This window comes from Syngnathoides biaculeatus, chromosome 2 (assembly GCF_019802595.1).
Source record: "Syngnathoides biaculeatus isolate LvHL_M chromosome 2, ASM1980259v1, whole genome shotgun sequence".
In the NCBI taxonomy this organism is placed as follows: domain Eukaryota; kingdom Metazoa; phylum Chordata; class Actinopteri; order Syngnathiformes; family Syngnathidae; genus Syngnathoides; species Syngnathoides biaculeatus.
The window spans coordinates 599648-624880 of record NC_084641.1 but is presented as its reverse complement, the minus strand read 5'-3'; the positions used below and the strand labels follow the sequence as shown (position 1 = coordinate 624880).

The 25233-nt window shown below is 41.9% G+C and overlaps 1 protein-coding gene across 2 annotated transcripts in view; it reads left to right on the top strand.

The window, feature by feature from the left end:
• Positions 1-25233, top strand: part of samd10b (sterile alpha motif domain containing 10b) — a 56544-nt gene that overhangs the window by 12830 nt on the left and 18481 nt on the right. Inside the window, exons 1-2 of one of the 2 annotated variants that reach the window (XM_061811572.1) lie at positions 14342-14814; positions 17865-18052. In XM_061811572.1, coding sequence (XP_061667556.1) covers positions 14631-14814; positions 17865-18052 — 372 coding nt within the window. In that variant the 5' untranslated portion in view covers positions 14342-14630. Of the gene's footprint in view, positions 1-14341; positions 14815-17864; positions 18053-25233 lie in introns of those variants that run through there. The other variant, XM_061811581.1, reaches the window with a different exon arrangement.

Sequence of the window (25233 nt, the reverse complement as noted above, 5' to 3'; positions counted from 1 at the left end):
TTCTTGTAACTGTCAACCGCTCACCAGTTTCAGGTTGTCCTGCCTCTGCGGTGTGCACGTCCGTTACTTTCCTACTTCCTCACCTTATGCTATTCAGCGCCCCGGTGAGCATGGCAGTGATGACTGCTGCTGTGAAGGTCCCAGTGCCGCTCAAATGGGCCCTCAATTTACTAAGTCAACAGGCTACCAAGTGTCTGTGTCAGGTTTGCTGTTGGGCTTGGGAGAGTGTTGTTTAAATGTAGATCAAATGGGATTTTGTTTAACCTCTAGAGAGTCCCACGCGCACACACGCACGCACACGCACGCACACACACACATATGCACAGACATCCACACGTCTCAATTTTTAGAATGTGATTACATGAAATTCCCTGAGGATTTTTGGCCTTCAGCTCTGGTCTCACTTTTTGCCTCTCTTCTGGCTGTCAACAATATCTGACATTGATTAAAAAAAATAGTGATATCACAACTTTTTCAAAAATGCATTGAACCTCTCTGTTTAGAGACATTTACACCTGCGGTCTTCCAATGTAGAATATATTGACATTCTCAGAACTGTTTGATTAGAAGCTAACTTAAGACTTTCATACACGTCTAATGCTCATCTATCGAGAGCCTACTGACATAATCCGTCTCCGTTTGGTCCGGGAGCTGCACTTGAGACAGACAGTACAAGACCTCAGAGGACAATCAAAGCAGCACAAGAAGATCATTGGCCGCCCTCTTCCCTCCATGGCAGACATTTACTCCTTTCGGTGCCTCAGTAGAGCTCAGAACATTATTAAGGACACTACACACCCCAGTTATCAACTGTTTGAGCATCTGCCATCTGGAAGGCAGATGCGCAAAAACAACAACAACAAACAATAGCCTAAGGAACAGCATTTTTTTCTTCTTTCAAGAGTCATTACCACCGTAAACTCTCATCTTTCCTCTAGCCGCGCTGTTAATGCAAAGGCACACTGATTTTAATATCTTCAGCAATGTTTTTTATGCACTGGTTTAGATATGAATTTTTCATTCTTATTTTGAAATTTGATTTTATGTATGCACTGACTCGGGACAGGCTGTCCTTATCTTTAATATAATGAAAATAAATGGCAAATAATTCATTCATTCATTCATGAAAGTGTTGGCCTAGGACCAAGGGTCTTTGTATTCACTGTGTTTGTTGTTTCCATTTTCGATTTGCATTCCTTGCTCTCTGTAAGTAGTATAAATTCAATATTAAATGGTTGTCTCTCCATCTCAATGCTATCATCGACCAGCAATTTCACCCAAATTACAGGTTTTTTTCCTGACACTGGAGAAGATAGGCTAGTCAATATCACAATATTTTAAGGCTCCTTTGGGACTTCCCCATTTCTATCCAAAAAAAGATGAGCTATTCCTATGAACGTCACATTGATTATTGTATTTCTGTTCTTCTTCTTCTTTTCGGCTTGTCCCATTAGGGGTCGCCACAGTGCGTCATCTTTTTCTATCTAAGCCTATCTAGTGCATCTTCTTCTTTAACACCCACTGTCCTCATGTCCTCCCTCACAACATCCATGAACCTTTTCTTTGGTCTTCCTCTCGCTCTTTTGCCTGGCAGCTCCATCCTCAGCACCCTTCTACCAATATACTCACTCTCTCGTCTGTGATCATGTCCAAACCATCGAAGTCTGCTCTCTCTCACCTTGTCTCCAAAACATCCAACTTTGGCTGTCCCTCTAATGAGCTCATTTCTAAATCCATCCAACCTGTTCACTCCAAGCGAGAACCTCAGCATCTTCATTTCTGCCACCTCCAGTTCTGCTTCCTGTTGTTTCTTCAGTGCCACCGTCTCTAATCCGTACATCATGGCCGTGGCTTCACCACTGTTTTATAAACTTTGCCCTTCATTCTAGCGGAGACTCTTCTGTCACAATGAACACCAGACACCTTCCGCCAACACCCCGCTTGGACCCGTTTCTTCACTTCTCTACCACACTCCATTGCTCTCTATTGTTGACCCCAAGTATTTGAAATCATCATTATTGTATTTATGTTGTTACATGTAAATGCAAATTTAGTTCAAAGGTTAGATGAAATAAATTTGTTCAAATAAGATAATTCAAATCAATATCTTCTGTTGTCCCCCAGGACTTTGTCTTGGCCCTCCTCTTCTTTATCACCGACATCCTACACTCATCTTGTCAATGTTTTCTATAAATTTAATTGTTACATAGATAACAGGCAGGTCTACCTCTCCACCAATCCTACCGCCACTAATCCCCTCCCTCCCTTCCTGACTGCTTCTTTGAACGTAAACACTAGTTCTCATTCAACTTTCTATGACTCAACTGTAATAAAACTGAAATTAACCATCAAACCAAGACCATGCTTGCCAAAATTGAAAGTTTTTCCATGACACTTCATAATCCTTCTGTTTCCCCATCTGCTTTCGTTAAGAGTCACGGTGTCACCCTCTGTAGCACTTTCTCCTTCCTGTCACACATGAACAACATCACTGTCTGCATACTTTCACACCCATATTATCACGAGACCCTGCTCCACACCACATCACTCAAGTCTTGTTATAACTCAACTTACTCCCTGTCTAATAATGCATCCAATATAAAATACTGATCCTCACCTTCAAGAATATCAATAACCTCACCTCGCCATATCTTGCTGACCTCCATCATGTTGCCATACCCTCGGACTATCTCAAATCTTCATCTTCCATGCACCACAGCATCCACTGTGGGGAACGGGGCCTTTAGCCACTCAACCCCACTCCCTGTCTTTAAAACTGAAAACACACCTGTTTCAGACTGCATATTCATGTCAGCATTTCCCATATCATTTGCTGTTCAAGCTGATGTTTTATGTTCTTTTTCAGAATCCGCTTTATTTGCCAAGTATGTAACAACACACAAGGAACTTCTCTCCGGCATTCAGTGCCGCCCTGGTACGACATTCAGAACAAAGAACAAGAGCCATTTAGTTAATTTTGCACTGCTTGATTTCTTTTAACTACATTTGTAAGGAAATATTTTCCTGGTGAGTCTTAATTTAAAGGAGCTACAGAACAAATCACAAGTCATAAAAGACTAATCATTTTGCAGTCTTCATTCATTAAACTTGGTCTTACTTTTTATGATTGTCTCTCCACCATCTTGTCTTTGGTTTTGGATTGTTTTAAACTTTTCCATGGTTGACCGATAAGTAGAATGTTGGGAGCTCGGTTTGCCCTGTGTACAATAATGCTCTTTTGCTTGTATGGGCCCTATTGACCTAATTTTTAAGAAATCCATTCAGATATGTAAGTCATGTCCCTTATCCTTAGATTAGTAGGCATTTGTTCCATGAGAGTGGCGGATAGAGGCATGCGGCTAAGCGCTGCACTGGGACAAAAAGAAGGAAACTTCCTCATGCAATCTTTGAAGCAAGGCACCGAGGGCCTTGTGAGACATTCAACATTTGCGTTTAACATAAGTAACCATGATGTTTTTTCTAAAAAAAAAAATCAATCTCTTGCCATCAGTTTCTCTCTTTTCCTCCAGTCTGTCTACAGGTATGTAAGGAATTTTATACAGTCACGTCAAGTACACGTTAGATTTAGTTATAAATAACAGCTGTTCAAGCAACTTCATGGGGAAAAAAAAAGAAGTAACAGAGATCACAGAGCTCTCAATCAGCAATACGGGGGGTACTACAATCTATGCTGTCAGCCCGGGGTTGTGTACATTTCAGGTCACTGGTGTGCTGCGGGAGAACACATACTGTACAGTATACACACAGATGCACACTTACTGTATACAGATGCACAAAGTATAACACGGCTTTATGAATACTTTTTACATTGTCTGGTGCTATGAGTGATTTTCAGCATGGCAAAAAACCTGACAAGGCACATTTATTGTCTACAAACTGGAGAAGCATCTTAATATAAAGCATACGCATAGATGAATTATATTTTAAAATTATAAATCAGGTTGGTGCCTCTATAAAGTAAATGAGGAAATGGAGATTAACTCAGTTGAAAGTTAAATATAAAAAGCACAGCATAAAACTCTTCATTAAAGTCTGGAATAAAAATATTTGAACTAGTTAAGAATACGAATTAGGCTTCACATAATCAGGACTTTTGGGGCCATTACCGATCATGGAGTGGCTAACTGATCACAGATTCAATCACAAAATGGGTGAATGAGTGTATTGAAAAGACCTGTTCATTTTCTATATACAGTGAAGAAAATAAGTATTTGAACACCATGCTATATTGCAAGTTCTCCCACTTAGAAATCATGGACGGGTCTGAAATTTTCCTTGTAGGTGTGTCTACTGTGAGAGAGATAATCTAAAAAGAAAAATCCAGAAATCACAATGTATGTTTTTTTTTTTTTTTTTTTATGATTTATTTGTGGGATACGGCTGCAAATAAGTATTTGAACAACTGAGAAAACCAATATTAAAATTTGGTACAGTAGCATTTGTTTGCAATTACAGAGGTCAAACGTTTCCTGTAGTTGTTCACCAGGTTTGCACACACTCCTCCACACATATCTTCTCTAGATCAGACAGGTTTCTGGGCTGACGCTGAGAAACAGAGTTTCAGCTCCCTCCAAAGATTTTGTATTGGGTTTAGGTCTGGAGACTGGGTAGGCCACGCTAGAACCTTGATATGCTTCTTCCGAAGTCACTCATTAGTTTTCCTGGCTGTGTGCTTCGGGTCATTGTCATGTTGAAAGACCTAGCCATGACCCATCTTCAATGGTCTGACTGAGGGAAAGAGCTTGTTCCCCAAAATCTCACAATACAAGTGTCTTTATGCAGCTACCGACCTCACACAGGTGCATCTGATTCAGGATAATACATGGAGTGGAGGTGGACTTTACAAGGTGGACTAACAGGTCTTTGAGGGTCAGAATTCTAGCTGATAGACAGGTGTTCCGATACTTATTTGCAGATGTATCACACTAATAAATCGTTCAAAAATCATACATTGTGATTTCTGGATTTTTCTTTTTAGATTATCTCTCTCACAGTGGACATGCACCTACGATGAAAATTTCAGACCCCTCCATGATTTCTTAGTGGGAGAACTTTCAATTAGCAGGGTGTTCAAATACTTAATTTCTTCCTTGTATACATGTGTACCTAATTGCTCAAAATATACACTAGTATACTAAATAATGGATTTTTGTTCAGCTATTTATGCCACTGAGGCATAGTGACAGACAAAACAAGGTCATTGTCTTCTAGTAGATGTCAACAAGTACATACAGAAATTAATGTATCTACCTTTTGTGACATTTCTGTTTGTTGGCATGCCGTGAGACCAGCCTTTCATCCCAACAAGATAAACGTAGTACATCTGTTGGCAGGTGGTGCACATAATTTTGATCTGGTCATTTCCTCATGTGGTACATGCTAACAACGGAGCAAGGAATAAATCATTTCTTGAAGTGATTCCATTCAATATAGTCCCTCAAAAGATTTGTTCATTTGAACAAGTCGGTCGACGAATGACACAACACTGCTAGAGTGATGTCGACCTCTCTGCGCGGTCTAATGTCAGTATGCAGCACTGCAAGGTGCCACAAAAGGTGGTTTTAATATTCTGTATGGCACTGCCTGGTGGAAATTGTGTCACTCTTTACATTAGAAGTGTGAAAACACTTGAACACTCACTGGACTGCAATGCAAATACAAATCACTTGGGGAAATCTGTAAAGCACCAAAGCTAACAGATTGTGGCACGGGGGTGCAATTGATTAGATCGTTGGACTCGCAGTTCCGAGGACTGGGGTTCAAATCCCGGCCCCACCTGTGTCTTGTATGTTCTCCTGCTTGGGTTTTCTCCAGGAACTCCGGTTTCCTCCCACATGCGCATTAATTGGAGGCTCTAAATTGCCCGTAGGTGTGATTGTGAGTGCAACTGTTGTTTTGTCTCTATGTGACCTGCGACTGGCTGGCAAAGAGTTCAGGATGTACCCCTCCTCCTGCCCAGCTCCAGCTCCAGGCTCCAGCGCTCCCACAACCCTTGTGAGAATAGGTGTCTCAGAAAATGGATGGATGGATTCACTTTTTATAAAGTGGCTCGTTGCTATGTGATGTTAGAGAATTATATTGTCATCAAATTCATGGAGAGACTTTATTAAACGATACGTGATGAGAAGGATGTGTGTCTCCCTCGTGTGTGTTTGTGTGTGTTGGTGGGGAGGGGAGGGGGGTGGGGGGAATGGTCGAGACCAACCCTGTGGATCTTCTGACCTTGAAAAAGAAGCTCCTGTCCAGACTTTGCATCAATTTATGTGTGTATCCATCTCCAAATGTCCAGAAACACTGCAAACAAGGTTGAATTACTTTATCTACTTCTTAATTTGTTAGTTATTGTTCAAGCTGCGGTCTCCTTTGTAACCTGAGGATCCTTGTGAGTGAGTGAGTGAGTGAGGAGATACAGTACTTGTTTATCTGACTGACTGGCTGGTGTACGGCTCACAACCTGACAATTAAGTCATAAGAGATTGAACCAATTTATGGACAAATAAATCTCAGGCTATAGTTGTAATCCAAATTTGCAGACTCTCATACTGTCAATAACCGTAAGGCCAGTTGAAATGCATTCAAGGAAAAGGCCAAAAGAAGAATCACCAAACAAAATGGCTTACATAAGGAAAAATAATGCAGATACCATACATACACAGATATAGTAGTCTTTATGCTGTGCATTTATGAAAGTACTACACTTGTTGGTTGGGCAATATGGCCAATGATATTTTTTCCCTAAAACATCTGATTTAAAATATTTTTTTTCCCCTGTTTGAAAATAAAAAGCAAATGACTCAACTCAGCTTTTTTTTTTTTTTTTTTAAAGAGCACTTTTGAAAAACAACAGCAGCTGCAACAAAGTGCTGTAAGTGCCATCAATTTTCACAGCCGCTTATCCTCACAAGGGTCACGGGTTTGCTGGAGCCTATCCCAGCCGTCATCAGACAGCAGGCAAGGTTCACCCTGAACTGGTCTCAAATGTTGAAATAATTCCAAATGTGAATTGTGAGGAAACTCTGTTCACACCATGCCTTCACTGCAAGTGGTGCGAGTCAGCGAGCTTTAGAAGATGCTAAGTGGGTGAAGGGGGGAAACGGTTCTAACCCAAAAACTCGATTAATCGGTTTAATCAGTAACTGCACCCATGGACTTGGCCTTGGGTTGCACATAAAAGTGTGTGAAAGATTTGCTCTCCAAGAGTCAACTCAGTCATGCACCGTATAAAATTCCTGGACAGCTTGCAGGAGAACTTTATTAAGTTCTTTTTTTGGAGGTTTGGGGGTTGGGGTTTTGCCAGTGACGATGATGCATTTCTCTACTCACCTGTCTCAGCAGTATTGCCTCACATTTGCTGTGTACTGGCCCAGCGTACCAACTTCTGCATCTCTTCTCTACCTTTCTTCTTTCGGTCTGTCTGTTGCTTCCCCTCTGGGAAAGATTAGAGCCACTAGCATTAAATCAGTCAGGACCACAACAAACTCAGACCACTTCAAAGCTCCAAGTTGTATTTTGCGGTCTGTTTGGAGATGAACCGCCACCAAAGCTTTTGTTTCCTATCATCCGTGCCGCTTGTATGAATCGGACTCTGAACTCTGTTTGGTAGCTCCACTGGGCCAGTTTAGCTCAACTTTAAACTCATTGGAATTTCCCATTTTCCCATTGCTGTGCTCCTTAAACCTGCTTTTGTTTGGGCATTTCAAATACACTGTTATGTAATGTAATGTTTTGGATTTTCATGCTTCCCCTACACTAACAAAATGTGCCAGTGTTGTGGCTATTAATAGCGAGGAATAAATCGTGATTAATGTGTTGCACAGGAAAGTTTGTTCAAGCATAACAGCCTCATTCATGTGCTTCAAACGTTCTCCAACATGATACTACCCAAAGGCAAATGTGTGTGTGTATGTGCGTGTGTGTGTGTGCGTGCCAATCAACAGTATCATGTCACATCTTTAAGTAAAACTGATCATTGCAGAATCTGACCATGTTGAAACTAGTAGTGTGACAACCTATGACAAAACTGAACAATCCAGATTGAGATCAGAAGTTTTGGAATTTATAGGAGTGGTTTTTGCCAAAACTGAGATCGGTAATGCAGTCACTTGGAAAATATGTAAGACTATCATTAAATACTATGAAAGTTTAACTGAAATAAAAAGATGAGCCCGGCTAGTTCATTGAAAAGGAAAAACAAAGAAAATAGATGGATGAATGTTTCTTGATCTTTTTTTGTTTTTGTTTGTCTCTATGGATGCTGGTATAACCAGTTCAGCAAAATCTTCCAAAGTCCTTTTATTCACCTTTTTTTTTTTTTTTTTTTTTTTTTTTTACAAACCCTGATCGATGACCATTGTGTTTATGTAAGTGTATGTGCATGTGTGCGTTTTTGCACGTGTCCACGCGTTGCTACAATTAGTACTATTGACTGGGTGCTATTTTAGCCAGGCTGCATCACTCAGACTTTCCTCTCATTTGTCACCGACGTCTGTGACACACGTACTGTATGCATCAATGGCGTGCCGTGCTGGTGTTACTGGCAATGGTTAAGGACACTCAATATGGTATTGATTGGTGCACCCCACAGCATGCCATTCACCCAGCAGGCCACAGCATTAACTCTCGCCATTGATTTATAGAGCACATGTGACAAATCCCTATGAAGTGAATTATATGAAAGTGGGATGTTCTAAAATAGTCACTTCTCTCTGGGAAATTTGAGCTCCACACATGATGATCAACTGCTTTTGACTCATAATAACAATAGCTAATCCCACAATCGTGTAGTTTATCACTGGATTCTCAATGCTCACTCGACTGAGTATGTTGGATACTTGGCAGGCTCTCAGAGAAGGTATTTGTGCTCTAACGTATGATTTGGCAAAATGCGATGACAATGAAACATTTTGGTTTACAGTATGACTGATTATTTCAGTGGTCATTATGTATGGTGACCTTCTAAATGACATGAATTCCCCAAGTACTGTCTGGAACTGCGTTTTCAAATGGTTTTGTAAAAAACAGCCATTAATTCATTTCGTTTAAGACGTAGTTTTTAAAATTTTTCTTCACAACAAAATGTGAGCTGGAAAATAGTAAGAGCTTTAGGATTATATTATTATATTAGAAAGAAGAAATGAGAAATTATTATGATAGAACATTCTATTTCGGAAAAGTGAATTACATGATTTGAGTAGAATAGTTCATATTGAAGCAATAATATCATGTTTCCTCAGATCTGAATTTGGCTTTGAATTAAAATGGTTTATCATCCAATCTCCAATGTCGGTACTGAATGAAAGCCACAAGTCATCAAAATAACACACACTGCATCAACCTCTAACAGAGAGGTCCTCTTGCACACATACAGACCCACTCTTTTATTATATTTTGATGGAAGCTCATCATTTAAGTTGGGCGGCATGCGGGTGAAGAGGTAAGTGAAACAAGGTCTATTTGCAAGTTCTCATGGAGCGTTGTTACTGTACTAAGTGTTCATTCTCAAGATTATCGATCAACCACCGTTGACACTCGTTTTGTCGTCAGAGCAGATGTGGCATGTTAATCTCTTTTTTTTTCTGTTGTCTGTCTGTTGAATTTGTTAATAATTGATGACCGGCAAATGGGTTTAGGGTGATCATCTGCTTGTGATAGGGAATGCCTTTTCGAATGAGGATTCATGACACTTGCACTTTTGTTCTATTTGGATACAGTTGGAAATTTTGCACAATATCCGTGCTACCAATCTCACATTTAGTCAAATATTTCCACATATACGAGACAACTGCTGCTGATTTGCTGCACAGAACCAGCACTTGTTGCTTTCAGCGTGTTGATTGTGTTATTAAAAGGACAAGCACGCGAAGAATCGACTTCAAGGTCTATCAGTCATTGTGGAGTCATACACTATTACTCTTTCCTTCCCAGTACCCAGCTCAACCTGGAATCCTCCGATGTTCTGAGGCTTATTTCTCTCAGGGTCTTGATGACCAAAAGAATCATATCAGAAATGCCACATCCACCTGAGTTCCTGTCCTTACAAAGTATTTTGAGCCATAATTGCTCGCAGTGTGAATATGAAATCCATCCTCCATCCACACGATCGCTTGTGGGGTATGGGAACTTCATTCAAACCTATTGGTCTGAACCAGAGCAAAAGAGAATTAAACCGACGTGTGGATGTCTGAGTCTTAATGCCGTCTTTGTGAGTCATACTCACATATGCATGAGCCTGCCAGCTTTGACTAACACACGCATTCATACACAGATTTATTTGGCATTTCCTCGCCTGTGTCCTGATGAGAGTTGGTGTGATGTTATCATCTATCAGCCTGCATTGTGGATGCTCATACGTGCCTAGCCCAGTGACAGTGATAGCTTGTGAAAAGTCAACCTCAGCCCCAGCCTCCGCAACATTGTTTCGTGTCAGAGTGGCTAATGGACTGCAGTGCATCATGGGTAAAAGCTTGGGTTCTGGGTTTTATATTTATCCTGCCGCACGCTCTCCAAATTGAGTAATTTCATGGCTCGTTCCTGGGCTTAGCAACAGGTACTGAGGAGTGGAGGGATCACGGATAACCCTTTTGCTTTCCTTTCAACATATTAGAGCACAAACAAAAGCTAATCACTTCCAGATGTACCATTGACTTGTTGGGAGGTGACAGAATTTATCTGATGGATACGTGACTTTCGAATCAGGTTGAAAGTGTTCTGCATCAAGCTATGAAATCACTTCTTGATGAGGTTTCACACATTTTTTAGGTCACATGGCTGAACATGAAGACGTGCAAGAGATGCTCGGTAAGGATTATTATTCGACTCAAGTACATCATTTCGCTCTCCCACCAACGCCCTCAAGATGATCCTAAGGTTATGCAAAAATCCAACAAAAACTATACTTACCCAGATAAATGCCCATTTTTTTGGTGCCAAATGTTAATCAAGTGTGGAATTTGGCACAGAATGACCTTCAACAATGCTGGAACAAACTGCTTAATTACCTTTTATGAAGAAAATACCTTTGAGGTTTAGCTGCCGCTGCACACAGAAGAAATGCTATGCTGCCGAGATGAGTTGATATGTGGCAGTGGTTCTTAACCTGGGTTCGATTGAATCCTTGGGGTTCGGTGAGTCAGTCTCAGGGGTTCGGTGGAGCCTCTGCCACGGAGATCGAGACACACCGACTCATCATGTCTATACGTGATGACATGCTCCGCTTGGTCATCACTGGCTGCAGATGATCACATGACATTGCTTGGCCAATCAGTGCTGTGAGGAATTCAGTGCACTCAAGAGTGATCCAATGTGTAAATGCCATCGTAGTTTATCGTGTAATTCTTCATATTTTAATTCATACTATGTCGAGCAAAAAAAATAAAGTTGTCGGACGAATATGAACAATATGGATTTTCGTATCATGGAGCGGGATGGGAGTCAGCATCCTATGATTTGCGATGCCAAATTGAGCAATTCTAGCCTTGCACCGGCAAAACTAAAGGTACACTTCGAAAAGCTGCATCTAGATGGGAAATATAAGAACACAACGCTTGCTGAATTCAAGGTGAAGAGAGCCAGATTCGATGATAAGGCCACTCTACCTGTTCTTGGATTTGTAGCCGTTAACAAACCAATCCTCACAGCATCATATGAATTTGCGTACCTTATCACGAAGCAGGGCAAGCCACACACCATTGGTTAAACAACAACCAGCTGCGTGAAAGATGGCGAATCTGATACTCAGAACAGCGGCCGAAGGTAGATTATCCCAAATTCCTCTTTCAAATTACACTAAATTAAAGACATTGACATTAAAGGTTAAGTGTCATCCCTATAAACATTCTAAAATAGATATTGTAATGAAAAATGCATATAACCTTATTCACTTCAATGTCTATACGAAAAAATAAATATAAGCAGAGAGTGCGTCATCCATGCGCAAAGTGCCATATTGGCTGCATCACCCCGGACATTCGCCATTGAAAACATGCGGTGGCCACTACTGTGGGAAACGAACATGCCCCTTCTGACACAGAACATCACACAAGCGAGTGAAGTTATCGGGGCAATATTGCCCTATTTTTGAGCCATATTCAGATGATATGCGATCACGGCCTTGTCAGCTGGGGTAGCACATTTTTGGCGCCGAGCTGGGCCGCTTTACGTTGTTGTTCAGAACCGCCAAGTTGGGGCGCTTTACGGTGTTATCGTCGCACGCAGCTGAGTGCGCCATTGTCGGCAGCGTTGTTCAGAGCCGCCACCGCCCGCAAGCCCGACGCGCAGCCTTCGCCGAAGCAGTGACCGGCGGACGCAGCGCCTCAGCCGGGGTGGCTCTCTTTCGGTGCCGAGGTGACTTATCACAGAGCCGAGCCGGGCTGCTCTACGGCGTTGTTGTTGCACGCAGGTGTGTGCGCCATTGCCAGGAGTGTTGTTCATAGCCACTCACGTCCGTGATCCAAGGCGACAGCCTTTGCTGGTGAGGCGACGTAGCAACCTTCGCCGGCGACTCCCACGCGCACATCGACACATTTAGCACGGATACGCAGATCTTTTGTTACGTTATGAGAGACTGATTACGTGGTCTGCCCCAAATTATTTTTTTAGTAGCTGTATACACACTTACCAATCATTTGGAACCCACGAAGCTCTCGTCCTTTTGCACCTGTGCAATCCATTTTTCACGACGAACCGGGTCTCTTGCAAATTTATGTAGGGTAAATCCAGCCTCCAGAGTGTTCAAGTAATGTCCAGCGACGCAACAAGCCAGTGTTTTGGCCAACATGAAGGAACGACGAGCTACCTTCCCGGAGATAAAACTAATAGAAACAAACGAGTCCACTTGAGGGTGGTCCTGCCAAGTACGTCACTTACTGCTTCTTCTCGAAAACAAATGCCTCGAGAGCGGGAGTTACAAAAAGCTATATATGTCAAAATCATGTTTTGTGGTGGAAAAAAATGCATGGGTCCTTGTCAGCTGGCGTTTTTTCATAAATAACATCCTAAAAATCATGCATTTCATGTCAGTGTCCCTTTAAAGACATCTTGGCTCAAGTAGTACAGTAGATCTGATTTCAAACCTGGTTAAATTCACCCTTCAACTCAACGAGACCACAGACATGACTCATGTAAGCCAGTTTGCTGTTTTTGTGGGGTATGTGGAAGATGACATGATAAAAGAGGAGTTTTTATTTTGTTAGCCTCTTACAACAACAACTAAGGCAGCCATTGTGAAGAAGCTTGTGGATGACTTCTTTAGAAACACTAATCTTTCGAGGGATATGGTTTCTGCAGTTTGTACGGACGGAGCTCAGTCATGCTGGGAAGAAAGTCTGGTTTTGGTGTGCTAGTAAGAGCCGACGTACCATACTTCATTGTTAGGCATTGTATTCTACACAGACATACATTTGCAACAAAAAAATTTGACCCCAAAAATGATAGAAGTATTAAAAACTGGAGTGGAATGTGTGAACTATGTGCGAAATAGTGCTCTGAGGCACTGAATCGTCAGTGAGCTGTGTAAAGAAATGACCGCTGGGTTCGAAGTATTTATGTACCATTCTAATGTTCGGTGGTTATCCCAGGACAGGTGCTGAATCGTGTTTTTGCCTTGCGTTTGGAATTATCCTTGTTTTTGGAAGAGCACCAACATTGTTATACAGATTACTTAAAAATTGTAGCGTACATGGCTGATATATTTGCAGCTCTTAATCACCTTAATCAGCAGATGCAGGGGGGGTGGAGTCAACGTCATGGAAGCAGAATAAAACTTGAAGGCTTTTCAAAAAAAGCTACTTTTATGGAAGCAACGGACAGAGAACAGTAACTTTGCAAACTTTCCCCCTTCTTGAAAATTATGTATGTAAGATCAAAGATGTGTCTGGAATTGGTGACATTTCTGAACCCATGGAAGTGAAACAAGCAATTGCCACGCACCTCGATGTCACGTCCCATCGGAACGAGAGTAGGACCCAAAAGCAGGACTCTGAAGATGCAAGGTAGTTCAAGGAGACACGTTTATTATATGCAGAGGTAGGGGATCGAGCAGGCCGTCCGGTGCAGCAGCGGTAGTTGGGACGTCGGGCGAAGAGAGCAGGTGAGCAGGCAGGCAGGAGTCGGTACACAGGAGAACAATCAAAGCAGGCAGAAGTAACGAAGGAGTCAGGCTTACAAGGTTGGTCGGAGAACGGACGAAGGTCGGTACACACAGGTTCACTCAGGGATACCGGAGCACACGAACGGGACATGAAGATCAACGAACTGGCGCCGGCCAGTTGTCATCGCGGTCATATAAATCCACAGCATAATCAGGCTGCATGAGGCGCAGGTGTGCACCTCCCAATCACCGCACCTGCGCGGGCACCCGCACAGCTCGTGCTGGAGCAGCAGGATCATGACACTCGATGAGCTTGCAAAATCTCTCGATGGATACTTCCCTGCACGAAACTTATATCCAACGTTTGATGTTAAGACAGCAGAAGTCAGTGATGAATACCTTGATGAAATCATTGAAATTCAGCAGAGCCGGTCAACAGTAACTCTTCAGAACTACATTGCTCTCAACGTTTGTGTCAACAAATGGAAAAGTATCCAGTTATAGCCAAGAAAGCCCTGGAGATATGATACCATTTGTTACAACATATCTTTGCAAGCAATCTTTTTTGAGAATGGTGGACATAAAAACAGAAAAAACAAACAGACTTTGCTGTGAAAGTGACATTAGAGTAGCATTTGCCAATGTGAAGCCATGCATATATGAATTGGTCTCTCAAAGGCAACAGCAGAAGTCACACATATTTTCAGGTATGTAATTTGTTGTGAGTTCATGCACTATATTGGTTTTGTTCTGCATGGTTCATTTTGAGCAACAGTAGAAAAACTATGTTTTGAATTTGAAAAAAAAAATCACATTTTATTTTACACTAAAATAGGGTTCAGCGAATGCGCATTTGAAACTGGTGGGGTTCGGTCGCTCCAACAAGGTTAAGAACCACTGATATAAGGTTAAACTTCATTGAGCTAAGGTGCTTCGACCTCTCAACCGTTGGCACGTGCATCCACATACACGCACACGGACTTTGCCCTTTAATTTAATTTTTGAAGATGTTATAGAATTGAATACTTGTTGATGCAGAATAGACTTGCTCATGATTCATCCTGGCTTCATTTCTCTATCAACCATCTTTTCATTCTGCGACATCTCCCCTTCTGGAAGTGGTTAAAGGCTTGTTGTCAAGGGCAGCGGGGGATAATTCGACAACCGTTAGTGACAAACAGGACAAAGTATATTTGGCAGTTGTCCGAGCTAATCAAGTCCTGAGTGTTGAGACAGAAAGGTGACAGATGACTCATGATTCTGACCAGTGAAGACACTAATCACCCCTGCTACTTTTATCGTAGTCGTAGCCAAGCTGCAGGACCAGCTGTAGGATTTGTCCCTGGTCCACCGTGCCTACTATGTTTGCGGAACTTTTTTGTTTTTAGATATTTCTAAACACTTCAAAACTTTTGATTGCTGTTCTTTGCTGAAGTGTGAGATAGTGTACACTGATTTTTGTGTATTAACAGCACAGATGTTTGATATTGCCAAGGTCAAATGTCAGATCTACCGTTTTCATGAACACAGCTTAATGGGCCCTCTGAGATTTTCAAGGGTGCTGTCGGGATTCTAATATAACTCATTAATTCTTATTTAGTCATCTAGACTACATATGTTAGCAACACGAAAGACGGGCAGAAAAATTAAATGCTCTTTGTGTACACCTCAGAAGGTACAATAAACCTGGAAATTCCTGTTGCTATTCATAAAACAGGGAAATGTCACTCCTGCAAATAAATCAGCTTTGTGGTAAATTAAAAAGGCTCGGGTTTCACACTTACCAAGTCAGTTTATAAATAAGTAGTAAATTAAAGTAAGTAAGTGAGTAAATTATATTTTTGGAATGTGGCTCAAAGGTTGGAAACTACTGATGTCGTTAAAACCCGAATGCATATGCACATTTTAACAATCTCATTTTTTTTTTTTAAATCTTTTTACTCTGAGCGTAGCTGGAAGTTATGGATTTGTCTATAGGTTTGCTTCACCTCTTCCATGAGGTGAGGTCCAACAAGTCTATTATACCTTCTGGTGTGAGCAGGATCTTTTTATGACTTCTGGAGCTCACAAAGTTTAGTGAAAGGGCAGCAAGTGAGACATCGGTGGAACTGAGATAAAAAGATGTTGCAATGCTTCATTTTTTTAAAGTGACGTGTCCGTGGGATAGCAGAAAAACTCAGTATTTCACACCTTGTGAAACCAACACATCACATTGTTTATTTATGCATCTCCCTATGAGGTTATCACCACAATAGTCGATTGTCAAATCGCATAAATGTGAAAACGATAACCATCATCTGCCGTTTTTTCTCGTTTGTCTGGCTTCGGCTCTTTCCCATTGATTGGCAGGTCTTTAGGCTTGCAAGGCGCTTTGGCTTCCCACGTTTGCGCTCCTGTCTCCTCCATCACAATCTGACTGGCAGTAATTACACTGGTTCGTACGGACGACCCAAAAGACCTGCCAGCTGGAAAAAAGGCAAACAGAAACTCTGTGGAGAAACAAGGAAGAGCCAGATAAAGTTACAAAAGCGATATTATATAAATAGTAGCAAGAACACGGCTGTCACATCAGTAATTTTTGGAGGATGTTACTCTTGTTTTTGTTCTCCCTCCATCATGGCAAAGCGAGCTCTGTCTCTTGCAGCTACTGACTGAACAAACTTCTGACTATAGATAACACACGTCAGCTATCAGTGGTGTGTCGAGAACTACTCCTGAAAGACGGGTTCTCCTTTGTTGCTGATGGAATGGCTCGTTTGCTTGTCCCCCCCGCCTCCCATACCTTTTTGAAAAATTGCACCTTCCTTTTTTCGCAGCGGACTGGAGAAATAAATTGCTTAGTTGCATAAAACAAAGTCAAAAGTTATTTTATAGTTCATAGGAGTTTGAGGAGAGGAGGAAAGGACTTTGTATGTTTTTAGCATTTTATTATTATAACTTTTTGAATACCAATTTGGAATTAACCAATGGCTTAAAAAAGCAGACTTCAATCAGAGGGACAGTTCCTGCTTCCACCTTGAACTTTTCTACATATTGTCTACTACATGTATGCAGGAATCTTCCTCAAACATTTCCAGCAAAACAGAATTGTACAAAGTCTACATTGTAAAACAAATTAATAGTTTTTAAGAAAAAAAAATAATTTGAAAAAATGTCAATATTTTACAGTAGATGGTAAGGTTTATCTTTTTTTAAAGTTCTAAGTTGTGATTTAAACAGACGTTTTCTGCTGAATTGACATGAACATGCTGTTAATTGAATTATTTCAAATTGGCAATCATCAAGGTTTTGCAGATTTGCTTTTCGGTAATTAAATGAGCCCATTGCAACATTATAACAAGCTAATGGCGTTCTAACTACAATACAGGAAATTATCAGTTAAAACATAATGGCATCAAATATACTTTATTTGTTATGCTCTGTAGAGTTGATCTGTTGTGATTTTACTGGTTTTAGATGTAAATTCCATTCATTTTTTACAGTGTATGTTAAATAATTATGAATTAAATGGAATTAAGTGGTGTAGCCAACCGCCGATTAATTGATTAGGAGGTATGCCTTGGGTCATGTCCATAAAACATGAAGCTCACGTTCTCGCGTGTAATCAAGAGTGAAGGCAGCCACTTTGTGCTTTGGGAGATGATCATTCTTCATCTTGCTGCCCTTGTTCCTCGTTTTAGAAAACAAGTATTGGTGAATGCTGCTGTGATGTGACCATGTATCCTTTCCCCTCGACTTACTGTACGTCTCCTCTCAGCGGCATCCAGCTTCAGCTTTTGCCGAGCCTCCCTGGAGCACACGCTGTCGGCCGAAGAGCTGAACTACCAGCTGCCGAGTCGCTCCGGAGGAAGCAACCTGACCTGGCATGACAGCCGTAGCCAGAGAACAGCAGCACACGCGCGCACCGTCAAACTGCTGCAACAGCCCGGAACTGAGGGCATCCAGGTATGAAGGCCGTGAACCGATTGGTTTTGTGTGGTTCGATTAACAAGAATAAATGCTTTTTTGTTATTGTAACTCTCCAAAATATTTAAAACTTAAAACTGTCTTGTAAAATGTTATCTTGATTCTTCTATTTGAGTGTATATTCATGAGTAATGACTAATTAACATTCAGGGGCCCACCCACTCTTTCATTAATAATTCATCAATTAAAATGTTGCTGTAAATACTTTTGTCCGTAGTTATTTCCTGCTGATGATGTTTGATGTTACATCAAAAGAATGTGGCGGATACATTCAGATCCGGGTTTTATCTCTTTAGAGTCCCAAGTGACAAAGCGTTTAATCTTTTTCCCGCTGGAGATGCAAGTAGAAATCTCCATTCGTAACAACCAGTTGCAACGTTGCTTCTTCCTGGCTGGAGGCAGAAATGCTCTTCCTGCGCTTTACCCCAGACACAATAAAAGATGGAGAAACTAATACCAGATGCTCGCTAGTCTAGATGGGTACAATTCTTCCAGTCAAAACACATTTAATTTTATTTTAGTGAGATTCAATTTAAATTGTCGAGCATTTCAGAAACGCATTATCATTAAACAAAAATGAATCATAATTTATGATGGTTGTTGATCATTCATCAGTGGTATTTATAAAAAATGAATAAATAAATAAATACATTTCACAAATTCTGCCAGGTAATGTAAACTTGTGAGCACAACTAAAAATATGCAGTCATACCTACCCGTCATATTGTAATGAACGCGTAGGTGACACCTTTTTCATAACCTCTAGGTGGTGGTTTTGATGTTTTTCTTCCCCCATTTTCTATAACAATAATTAATTAATTCTATAATGTGCACTATTGACAATTTTGGGTGGGAAAATGTGCATTATACATGAGAAACTAGAGTGCATTCTTCTCAGTCTTTGTTGTCAGCAATTATCTCCAAATGTGTTGGTATTCAGAAACATATTTCTGAGTCTTTAAAGAAATAATTTCTCTGGTGCATGGCCTCATCATTAACCCTAGTAGCTCATGAATCCTGCATTCATTATAGCTATGTGTGAGAGGAAGTTACATGAAGCTATTCCAACAGAAAGGGTAAAATTCACGTTTCATGTTTGCTCATCTCACAAACAGCAGAGAACATCTGTGCCTGAGGCTGAGTGATGCCTCGTTTCTCGGTGTTGGCAGAAGCGCTAATTGTTTGTCTGCTCTTACTTGAGCAAAACATGTAACACTGGCGACCCTCACTATTTGTGATGTAACGACGCTCTGATAACCAGACCTTCTTCTCTCGAATTGTACAATTGCGTGTCTTAAGGTAGCGATCCTTTGAGTTCTGATGTGTTTTCTTAGTTGCTCAGCAGCAATCAGCAGGCAATTGCCGATGCTGCCCGAATCTTTTCGGAAGCTAGTTTCCTCCGCGGGGCTGTTCGTACATAACTTTTGTACGGAATTGAATCCCATCAGTGCAATCCATGGAGTGACAAGACAAAGTGTAAAAAAAAAAAATGTCCAAAGTATTCTGTTCTGTGTTTGACCCAAAATAGTGCATATGACACAACTGACTTCCTTTTTAAGTCCAGCTGCTCTACATGAAAGAAAGCCCTCAGCCCAATGAAGTATTCCCACTGGCCTGAAGGAAATTTGAAACAGGAAGGCTATAAGCTGTACATGTTCTCTTCAAGTTTGTTTAATAATTCATAAGAGTTTGCCCTCAGCTAGAACAACTAAAAAAGGCTTCATAAAAGACAAGTGGGAAGCTGTTTCATATGATTACACAGTGGAAGGATAATTAAACCTCTATACCCTGGGGCTTATCATCTCCTCGTAGCAACACGTCATTTAATACATTATTCAAAAAATAGCTTTTCCTCTCTCTGAGGTGTGCATGCTTGTGCATTCACAATTCGTACAATCGTTGCCTGTGTCTGTATTTTTAAGAATCTCTGGGCACGCGCGTGGTGTTATGTAGGCTTGTATTTGCGTCCACATTTCTCGGGAGTAATGATTCGATTATTTACCATTAGACTGTGTATTCACATATCAGCACTAATGAGGGAGCAGTTATGTGAAGCCAGCTCAGTGTTGGGTTTAAAGTGCAACCTTGGGAACCTTCCTACTCAGTTTAGCAGTGTTAATAGAACAAATACAAAACAGCAGACAAGTCAGAACACAGGAAATAATGGAGAATGTATACACATTGTTAGGGATATCATTTCAGGCGAGAGGCCATCAGCACATATAGAGTGTTTCTCATTCAAGCACATATATTCTGTTTTACTTGGGCTAATCTTCATTCCTCTCCTTTCCAGTACATGTCTCCATCTTTCTAATTGTTCCTCCACCTGCTCCCTCCTTTCACTGCATATCACAATATTATCTGCGAACATCGTGGTCCAAGAGGATTCCAGTCTAACTTCATATGTCAGCCTATCCATTACCACTGCAAACAGGAAGGGGCTCAGAGCTGATCTCTGATGCAGTCCCACCTCCACCTTAAATTCTTCTGTCACACCTATGCCACATCCCACCACTGTTATGCTGCCATCATTCATGTCTTGTACTATTCTAACATATTTCTCCGCCACACCAGACTTACGCATGCAGTACCACAGTTCCACTCTTGGTACTGCATCATAGGCTTTCTCTAGATCCACAAAGACACAATGTAGCTCCTTCTGACCATCTCTGTACTTTTCCACAAGCATCCTCAAGCCAAATAATGCATCTGTGGTACTCTTTCTAGGCATGAAACCATACGGTTGCTTGCAGATACTTACTTGCCTTTCTAACTTCCCTCTTTCTAATTATTGGGACTTGCTGGTCCTTCGCACTTGCCTCTTCTACTCTTCCTTCTCTCATTTTATTCTCTCATCAACTTCTCGAAGTATTCTTTCCATCTATTTCGAGCACTACTGGCACCAGTCAGAACATTTCCATCTCTATTCTTAGTCACCCTTACCTGCTGCACATCTTTCCCATCTTTATCCCTCTGTCTGGCCAACCTGTAGAGATCCTATTCTCCTCCTTTCGTGTCCAACCTGGTGTACATGTCGTCATATGCCTCTTGTTCAGTCTTCGCCACCTCTACCTTTTCCCTTTGTCGGATCTCAATGAATTCCTTTCGCCTCTCCTCAGTCCTCTCAGTGTCCCACATCTTCTTCACCAATCTCTTTCCTTGTATGACTTCCTGTATTTTGGGATTCCACCACCAAGTTTCCTTCTCCCCTTTCCTACCAGAAGACACACCAAGTACTCTCCTGCCTGTCCCTCTGATCACCTTGGCTGTAGTAGTCCAGTCTTTCGGGAGCTTCTGCTGTCCATCAAGAGCCTGTCTCATCGCTTTCTGATAGGCCACACAACATTCTTCCTTTCTCAGCTTCCACCACATGGTTCTCTGCTCTACCTTTCTCTTCTTAATCTTCCTACCCACCACCAGAGTCATCCTACACACCACCATCCTCTGTTGTCGAGCTACACTCTCCCTTACCACTACCTAACAGTCAGTAACCTCCTTCAGATTACATCGTCTGCACAAACTATAATCCACCTGCATGCTTCTACCTCCGCTCTTGTAGGTCACTATATGTTCCTCCCTCTTCTGGAAATAAGTGTTCACTACAGCCATCTCCATCCTTTTTGCAAAGTCCACCACCATCTGTCCCTCAAAGTTCCTTTCCTGGATGCCGTACTTACCCATCACTTCTTCATCGCCCCTGTTTCCTTTACCAATATGTCCATTACAATCTGCACCAATCACAACTCTCTCGCTGTCTGGGATGCTTAGAACTACTTCATCTAGTTCCTTCCAGAATTTCTCTTTCATCTCTAGGTCACATCCTATCGTAGGGGTATAGCTGCTAACCACATTATAGATAACACCCTCAATTTCAAATTTCAGTCTCATCACTCGATCTGATACTCTTTTCACCTCCAAGACATTATTAGCCACCTATTCCTTTAAAATAATCCCTACTCCATTTCTGTTCCCATCTACTCTGTGGTAGAATAATTTAAACTCTGCTCCTAAACTTCTAGCCTTACGACCTTTCCACCTGCTCTCTTGGATGCACAGTATATCAACCTTTCTCCTAATCATCATGTCAGCCAACTCCTGAGCCTTTCCTCTCATAGTCCCAACATTCACACTCAGTTGTAGGCTCTGTGCATTCCTCTTCTTCCTCTGACGATGAATCCGGTTCCCTCCTCTTCTTTGTCTTTGACCCACAGTAGCTGAATTTCCACCGACGCCCTGCAGGTTAGCGGTGCCAGGGGCGGGCGCTGTTATCCCGGGCCACGACCAATCCGGTATGGGATTCTTTAGATGAACAGTCATATTTGTTTGGCACAGTTTTTACGCTGGATGCCCTTCCAAACCCTCTGCATTTATCCAGGCTTGGGACCGGCCTACAGATTGCACCATATATCTTATGCCACCATAGGGCTGCATTCGTACTGACAGAATGCTGAACATTATAATCTTTCTCTTAAAGCCTTAATTTTGCTTAATTTTAACAACCCTAATTTTGTACGGGTAAAGCTTTATCACACTCAGATGCATCCACTTAATTAAGCTTTTTAGGATGCTGACTTCCAGCACTGCCGTTGGATGGACTCTCCTTGAATTTGGACAAATGCCTAGTCTAAGAGTTTGTTTATTTCATCAGTGGTGTGAGTGGCTGGCCTTCCGTAAAACACGTTTGTCAAGAAGAGATACCGTTTTGAGAAATTTGGCATCGATAGTGTAACTTACACTATGGGTTGGAGTAGTGTGACAGTTTCCCAAAATGTTTGTCAAACTGGCATTAAACTGCAGTTTTGGGCAAAAAAAAAAAAACATCTTGCCAAGATGGCAATTTTGCATCACTACACTTGTGGTGGGGTATTCGTTTGCATGGTTCATACATCCATGCCTACTTCATGGTTTTTCACCTTTTGCGGACAGACAACAATCACACTCACAATCACACCTAGGGGCAATTTAGAGTCTCCAATTAATGCATGTTTTTGGGAGGAAACCAGAGTGCCTGGAGAAAATCCACCCAGGCATGGGGAGAACTTCTAAACTCTACATAGGCAGGACCAGGATTTGAACCCCGGTCCACAGAACTGTGAGGCCAGCGATCTGCAGATACGCCACCATGACACCTGATATGTTTTTTTGTATAATACAATCAACAAACTTCAAGGGGAGCCTCAAAGATATGAAAAAGACAAAAAACAAAAGCAGCTTTACAGCAAAATTCAGTTTTTTTGTTTGTTTTTTGTGGTGGCACAAGACTGAAAAAAGTAAAATGTCCATTCGTCGTCAATGTCAGTAAGTCTTTGTTAAACTTGTCGTTAATAGAAAATTTGTTAAAGTCCAAACTGCTCTTTTTTTCACCCGTACCAGAGATTCTCAATGGAGTCCCTCGGGTGACCAAACAGAGAATGTAGTTAGACAACATTTATTTGTTAAAAGAGCGGGCTTGTTGCGTGACACATCACCAACAGCCAGGGACAGAGAGGGTTTGGTGACAACAGAAGCTGAGAATGAAGGATGTAAAGGGTGGGAGATGTGGGTTTTCATGCATCTGGGCCCATCTCAGTGGGATCGAAGATACAGATTGAATCGTAACAAGAAAAAAGCAAGACTTGAAGAGACATCATCTTTCAGCTGAATCAAAGAAGGAACAGTCATATATTATCATGCACATAAAATCTACACATACAAGGCAGTATTACTTCAGTGATAGAAATATTCTTCACATAATGTTTTTGTGTGTGCAAAGAGGATGTGGAGGATTGCTTACTTGACTCAGTTTTATGACTCCATCCATCCATCCATCCATCCATCCATCATCTAACGCTTTTCCGGGTCAGGTTGCGGGGGAAGTAGCTTCAGCAGGGATACCCAGACTTCCCTTTCCCCAGCCACTTCTTCCAGCTTCCAGTGTTCCCAAGCTAGCCGAGAGACATAGTCTCTCCAGCGTGTCCTGAGTCGTCCTCGGGGTCTCTTTCCAGTGGGACATGCCCGGTACACCTCACCAGGGAGACATCCGGGATGCATCCAAATCAGATGCCCCAGCCACCTCATCTGGCTCCTCTCAATGCAGAGGAGTAGCGGCTTGACACTGAGCCCCTCCCGGATGACCGAGCTTCTCTATCTCTAAAGGAGAGCCTGGACACCCTGCGGAGGAAACACATTTCGGCCGCTTGTATCTGGGATCTTGTTCTTTCGGTCATGACCCACAGCTCATGCCCATAGGTGAGGGTAGGAATGTAGATCGACTGGTAAATTGAGAGCTTCACCTTTCAACTTACCTCCCTCTTTACCACAACAGACCGATACAAAGTCCGCATCACTGCAGACGCTGCACTGATCAGTCTGTCGATCTCCCGCTCCACTCTTAACTCGCGAACAAGGTGCATAAGCACAAACAACAGTCAGGATCCATCCCCCTACCTGGAGGTGGAGGGAGGCTACCCTCTCGTCCACCGGGGTAAACCCCAATGTACAGGCCTCGAGCCGGAAGGCAATAAGAATCCGCTGCTCGGCGTCCCTCCCCGTGGCCAACTCCTGAGTGGAACAGAGTTCAACTCCTCTCAAGAAAAGTGGTGCCAGATTTATGACTCTATGCTCTTCATAAAAATATTCTTTAATATAATGTACACTTTGTCACGTAATGGAAGGAGGAGGGGTGGGAAGAAAGTAGCATCAAATATACAGTGAGTGTATTGGTTATGTTGAAAAATTCGGATTGCTGTACAGTGGACCTTTCCGATCTGTCAATCACTCGTACAATAATAGCAAATCAGATAGCCGCATTGTCTTAACCCCTGGCTTGACCCGCCCCTCTTGTCGTCATTTCGCACAAGCAATCCTGGTTGTCAGTAGCGTGCGCTTGGAAAAGTTAATGTTACGAACAAAATGGTGCTCAGATGCGCTTGGGGAACGTGCAATTTTGATGAAAGATATCCTGCTAGGTTACAAGGGGCCCGGTTGATTCATTTTCCAAAGCCTAAAACACAGTTGAGGAAGTGTCTACAATGGATTAAGGCTCGCGGAAGAGCGCACGTACTACTAAATGTGGACAATAACAAATACAAGGCTGTATGTTCAAAGGTAAGTGAGGGAGAAGTATCTCCTCTGAGTTTGATTGAATTATTATCAGTGCTTTTTACATTGCAGGAGAACAA